This window comes from Mesoplodon densirostris, chromosome 2 (genome assembly GCF_025265405.1).
Source record: "Mesoplodon densirostris isolate mMesDen1 chromosome 2, mMesDen1 primary haplotype, whole genome shotgun sequence".
Classification (NCBI taxonomy): domain Eukaryota; kingdom Metazoa; phylum Chordata; class Mammalia; order Artiodactyla; family Ziphiidae; genus Mesoplodon; species Mesoplodon densirostris.
Window position 1 is genome coordinate 172,111,423 of NC_082662.1, and position 5,966 is coordinate 172,117,388.

General features: G+C 50.1%; 1 protein-coding gene across 1 annotated transcript; it reads right to left on the reverse strand.

The window, feature by feature from the left end:
- Positions 1-989: 989 nt before the first annotated feature.
- On the reverse strand, positions 990-2,863 carry CCDC185 (coiled-coil domain containing 185). Its single transcript, XM_060088642.1, is given in 2 exon segments — positions 990-1,147; positions 1,150-2,863. Coding segments are annotated over 2 exon segments (1,872 nt in total).
- Between the last annotated feature and the right edge of the window lie 3,103 nt (positions 2,864-5,966).

The window sequence follows — 5,966 nt, forward strand, 5'->3', positions numbered from 1 at the left end:
TGGTTAGGTTAATTAGACACAATGTGGGTAGACAGAATGACATCACATACCTCCTTCAGAAGAGACAGAGGAGAAACAGAGGGGAAGAGAAGGATTCTAATAGAATTTTGTTTCAAAAGACTGGATGAGACTGACCAAAAGGGGGAAAAAAAAAAAGAATTGGACCAAAAGATTCCAATTCTAATGTGAGCCTTTGGACAGCATGTCTGTGGTGGCGCAGTCAATCAGTAGTGCTAAAGGAATTATAAATATTTCCTATTAACACAGGAAGGGAAGGCCAAAGAAGTGCAGCCTGGGAGGATCTACAGAGAGCTGTTGCCAAAAATATTTCACAGAACATCAATCCCATGGAAAGATCCAAGAAAAAAAATAGTTCCGTGGTTTGTGAAAAACACTAGGTTAATCAAATGTGTCTTTACCGCCAAACTTTTCAGAGCCTTTAAAAATTTCACATGCATTATGAAATCCCAAGAGGGGCTGTAGTATGCTGTGTTCCCAAATATACTTGTTTACAGAAATTCCCCCCACCCTTACCCCCACACACTCTTTTTTTTCTTGGAGATTTCTTATGACAGGTACATCACACTTCACACTTTCATAAGTTCTGGGACAGGGAAAGGCTTACCTCATGACACAGAACTGTATTCCCCACTGTAGATTTTTCTTTGGTTCCTCAAAGATGTGTCTGACATATGCTTCTAAGATTACTTGAGAACTAAATGAATATTTTCTATTTAAATCCAAATGTACAAAGGCAAGTAATTTTCTTAAAATTTCCAAATTTCTACCCCACCCCTCTCAACCATCCAAATGAATCAATAACCTAGTTCATCAGAGGAAATTGCAGCTATTTTATATACTTTTAAAAAATGAATGCTCAATTATAATCAGATTATAAAATGAATCACATTGCCACATCTCTTTGTAGTCGCCTGGGCTGTAAGCTATTTGTCGTCAGGTTCTCAGTGGCCTCCTCCCTGCTACCCAGCTCAAACCTGGGCCTCCCGCCCTATCGGATCAAAGAAGTTGTCGGCAAACTTTCTCACGTTGTCTGTCCCGGAGGCCCTGGAGATCTTTTGGAATTCACCGAAGGTTGCATCTTTCTCTCGCGAGATCTGCTCCATCTTCCGCTCCTTTTTCCTAATGGCTCCTTAATGCCCTCGATGTGGCACTTTTCCTCCTTCTCAGCTTTCAGCTTCAGGGTGTGCTGATTCTTCTCCCGCAGGATGCCGAGCTCCCGAATGTGCTGCACCTTGTCACTGATATTCTTGTGGACGTTACTCCTGGTCTGCAGGATCTTCTGGTCCGCGAGCTCCACGGAAAGCCGCTCGTGCTCCTTCCTCTGCTGCTCGGGCTCTTCCGCGCACCACTTGACCTGCTGGCACTGCTCCTCCTCCTTCTTGACCTTCTCCTTCGGCTCCCGGTGATGCTCCTTAATCAGGCCCTGGGGGATCTCTTGGGACCACTGGGAACTCTGTTCCAGGGACAGCTTCCTACGGAGCTCCTCAGCCTTGGCCTGGCAGTCCATGAGGACCTTCTGGGCCTGGTAATTGACTAGGGCGCTAAGATTGGTCTCCTGGATCTTTTTCTGGCCCTCCGTGGTGTGCACACGCTTCTTTAGACAGGCCTGCTTCAGCCTCTTATGCAGCTGCAGGCTGTTCCGCTCCCGCAGGCCCTGCATCATCCTCTCGTGCTCCTGCAGGCGCTGGTACTGCTTCCCGTGCTTGGTCTCGGTCTCAGAAGGGGCCCCTTCCAGCTTCTCCTGGCGCTGGTTCTCCTGGTCCTCTAGCTGCGCCTTCCACCTGCTCTCCTGCCGGATCGTGTTCGTCGCTTGCCTGTCCCGCCGTCGGACACGCTGCTCCCGGCTCAGGCGAGCCCTGTGCCGCTCCTTCTCCTGCTGCCACTGCTCCTGGCTCTGCTGCAGCAGCAGCTTGCGCTCTGTCTCTAGGGTCAACTGGATCTTCTGGTCTGAGAGCTTCAGGTCCTCCCAGGCTACAGCCGCCTGCTGCTGCAGCTTCCGCATCCTCTGGGCCTTTTTGAGCCAGGTCAGCACCAGGGCCACAATCTTCCGGTACCTGGAGGACATTACTGCCTCTCCCAGCTTGTTCTTGAGGATCTGGGTGTGCTGGTTGTGCATCGCCTTTCTGCGGAGCGAGGGCTGGGAGTACTGGCTGGCTAATGACTCCACCGGATCATTACGGTATCTTTCCTGGATGTACACGAAACCTGACTGCATCCCGAACTCTCTGGAGGGCACAGAACACTTCTTCATGTGAACCGAGGAAAGGGACCAGCGACCGAGACCTCTGCAGGCCGGCACTGCCCACTGGTCTCCGCTCTGCACCTTTTCTACCCCGAAAGTTCCACTCGGGGGAGTGTAAGCTCCCTGCGGGTAAGGTGGGGGCGAATCTCCCCGGGCCGGAGGGTAGTGCTGGCAGGGCTGAGGCTGTTGCCGTGGCAGCTGGGGCTGCTGCTGCCAGGCCGGGCTAGGCGGGCTGCCTCCCTGCTCCAAGGGCTTGGTACCTGCCTCCCTCCAGGCGTCTTCCAGGCGCCGGCTGTGGGGCCGGTGCTTCCTGGCGCGGTCCGGGGGCCTCTGGGCCACGTCGGTCAGGCTGCGGCTTTCAGGCGGAAAGTCGGGGTACCGGCGCCGGCGGGGCCGCGGGGTGGGCGAGCAGCGCGGGTGCGGCCCTGGCGCCGCGGCCTCGCTCCCCTCGCGGGGAGTCCCGGCCCGGGAGCACAGGCCCTGCTCGCTCTGCGGCCCTGACCCGCCCAGCCGCGCCGAGGATGCGCTCTCCTTGCGGGGCGGCGAGGCCTCCCAGAGGTCCGAGTGAGGCCGCGGGGAGAAGAGGCTGAAGCCCCCCATGCTCCCTCCCCGCGCGCCCAGCGTCTGAGCCAGGGTCCGGGGACCTCACCGGGGCGCTGCGAGACCCGCCCCGCCCTCGGATCCCGGGGGTCCGGGCCGCCTGTGACGCTCTGGCCACTTCACAATGCACCTCCGCCCCCCACCCCCCCACGCCCCCACCCCCGGTTGCCGCAGCTCCTGGCCCTCGCCCACTGCGGCCTTCCTAGCACCCGCGCAGTGAGAGGAGGGGGGAGGAGGGGGGAGGGGAGGAGGAGGGGAGGAGGGGGAGGGGAGGGGGAGGGGGAGGGGAGCAGGGGGAGGGGAGGGGGAGGAGGGGAGGAGAGGGGGCGGGGGCGGGGCTGTAGAAAGACAGGGTGACCCTTAAAGGTGAGGGTGCGTAGTGAACCCCCACCGGTGTTTCAGGCAGGAATTTGAACTCGCATTTGTACACCTTAAAGTAGCAAAATTTAAAAAGTAGCCAGGTGAAGGCGTTACCCCCAGAATGGAATGTAGCGGGCAAGTGTTTTAGTCAGGGTCCCTACGTCTCTGCGCCTCTGCAGTGTATGCAAATGAAGCGGCCGTGGAAGCACATTAATTCACTGCACCATCCTTCTGCCCTTTTAAGTTAGCAAGCCCAAAGTATACTTTTTAAACTTTTAGAAGAGAGAGAGAGAGAAAAAAACAACTAATTTGTTTTCTCCTAATATGGCAATTATTGCTTTTGTCAAAATATGAATGTTAAGTGCACATTTCTGTAATAACATCAGTGGACAGCATGCCGAAATCACATTGTTATTGTTGTTTTCCTTTTTCTGCAATTTTGTGAGATTAATTTTTCTTGTTGAGGCACGCAGGGCTAATGGGAAAAGCACTGGATTTGGTCATGCAAACTTGAGTTTGAATCTCCTCTGCCACCTTCCACTTGTGTGGTCTTGGGCTAGTTACTTAACTCTCCTGACCCTCAAATTCTGGAACAGTGGACTGGAAGAGGGGCCGTGACAATACCATTGTTGGGCTGCCCTGAGGGTCAGATGAAGCTATGTATCAAGAGCTTAGTGCCTTAATGCATTCAACAAACATTGTTTTGATGTCCTTCTAGCCTGCAATTACAAATTCTAAGGTTTAATATATGGGTTTACAAAAGTTTCTACACATTCCTAGAAAAGAAGAATGGAATTAATGTTATCCTAAAACAGTTTAGGTAAAGGATAGGGTGCTAGGGAGGGGCGATGCCCAGGTTCTGTTGTGTTCATCCTGGACTGTGGATCACGGCTAAGTCACTTCCTTTCTCTGAGATGTAATGAGGAAACAGTTCTGGATAACATTCTCCAAATATGGTCGATCCTTAAAGAAGAAAATTAAGTATTTACTGATCCCAGTCCTCTTCACCCACATCTCCCTGAAGTTTCACAGTGACCCAGCTAGGCAGGGCCAGTAGAACTGATAACATTTCCTTAAGACACATCTGAGACTTGGCCATATTAACTGATTTCCCCAAAGATCAGTTGGTCAATGGTGGAAGATTTGACTTCAGGTTCACTTGTCTTTCCATATCATGCTGCCTTTCAGGAAATGCACTTTGAATTGAGACATGAGACCGAAAGTTTGTGTTCTTCCCAATTCATGTGTTGAAGCCCTAAACTCCAGTGTGATGGTATTTGGGGGTGGGGCCTTTGGGAGGTGATTATGTTTAGATGAGGTCATGAAGGTGGAGCCTCCATGATAGGATTAGAGGAAGGGACCAGAGCTTCTGCTCTCTGCCATGTGAGATCACAAACAGAAGGTGGCTGTCTGTAAGCCCGGAAGCGGGCCGTCACCAAGAAATGAATGTGCTTGCATTTTCACCTAGCACTTGCCAGCCTACAGAACCGTGAGAAATAAATGTCTGTTGTTTAAGCCACCCATGCTATGGTGTTTTGTTAGAGCAGCCTCAGCTGACTAAGATGACATGCTTTACAAAACATTATGATCAGTATATATCCGAGGGTCATGACAGCCATGTTCTTGAAGCCATGTGGTAACAGCCTTAACCAGAGTGACTGAGGCCTCCCCAGGAGCCCACTCTGCCTGGATGGGATCTCACACGCAGTCATTAGCACGTCTATAGCTGAGGACAGGAGGTTGTTTCTACCCTAGGTTTCTATTGGTGCAACTCAGACCATGGTTAGAGAAATTATTTAGTGATTATAATTTTTACTAGGAGGCAGCTTTTACATAAATCAAATTTGAAATGGAATCATTTACGTGAGGAAATAGTTGGGCATGAACTGAGTTGTGCTGACATCTGAATGTCATATGCCTTTGTGGAAGCTTTGGAAAATATTGTGTACATCTACATGTGGCTCTCGCTGGTGCCAGGCCATTTCCTGTTACAGAGAAGCAGTGCTGTGTGGGCAAAAGTACAGCCACCCAAGAGCCAGGAGACCTGCCACCAGGCAGCTCTGCCATCTGCTGAATCACCTGAAGTGGTCATCTTATTCTCTGTCTGGTGACTCTGGTGGTTTCTTCATTGCTGCAGGAGATGACCTGTAAGATCTCATTCAGTCCCCAATGCAACTAGAAAGAGGAGTTCAATTTAGTATCTCCTGCGGCCTTCATTCTGCAAAACAAAAATGAGTTAATCCCTGTAACGCTTACAGCAGTGCTTGGCATGTGGTTGCTGCCTTATAAAAATTAGTCACTAGAGTGATCATTATCATTATTCCAAGAGCATTAAAACCATAGCCATAGTGTAGGGCTGAATTTAAAGACATAGTTTGGCAGATGTAAGCTATTACGTATGGAATGGAAAAACAACAAGGTCCTACTATATAGTACAGAGAACTATATTCAGTATCCTATGATAAACCATAATGGAAAAGAATATTTTTTAAAAAGAGAATGTATATATGTATGTAACTGAATCACTTGGCTGTACAGCAGAAATTAACACAACATTGTAAATCAACTATACTTCAATTATAAAGAAAGAAAGAAAGAAAGGAAGAAAGGAAGAAGGGAAGAAAGAAAGAAAGAAAGAAAGGAAGGAAGAAAGAAAGAAAAAAGAAAGAAAGAAAGAAAGACAGTTTGGAACAAGCCAGATTCCCAATTCAGGGCTCTTTGGCCTCTTTCTTGCCCTGAAGGT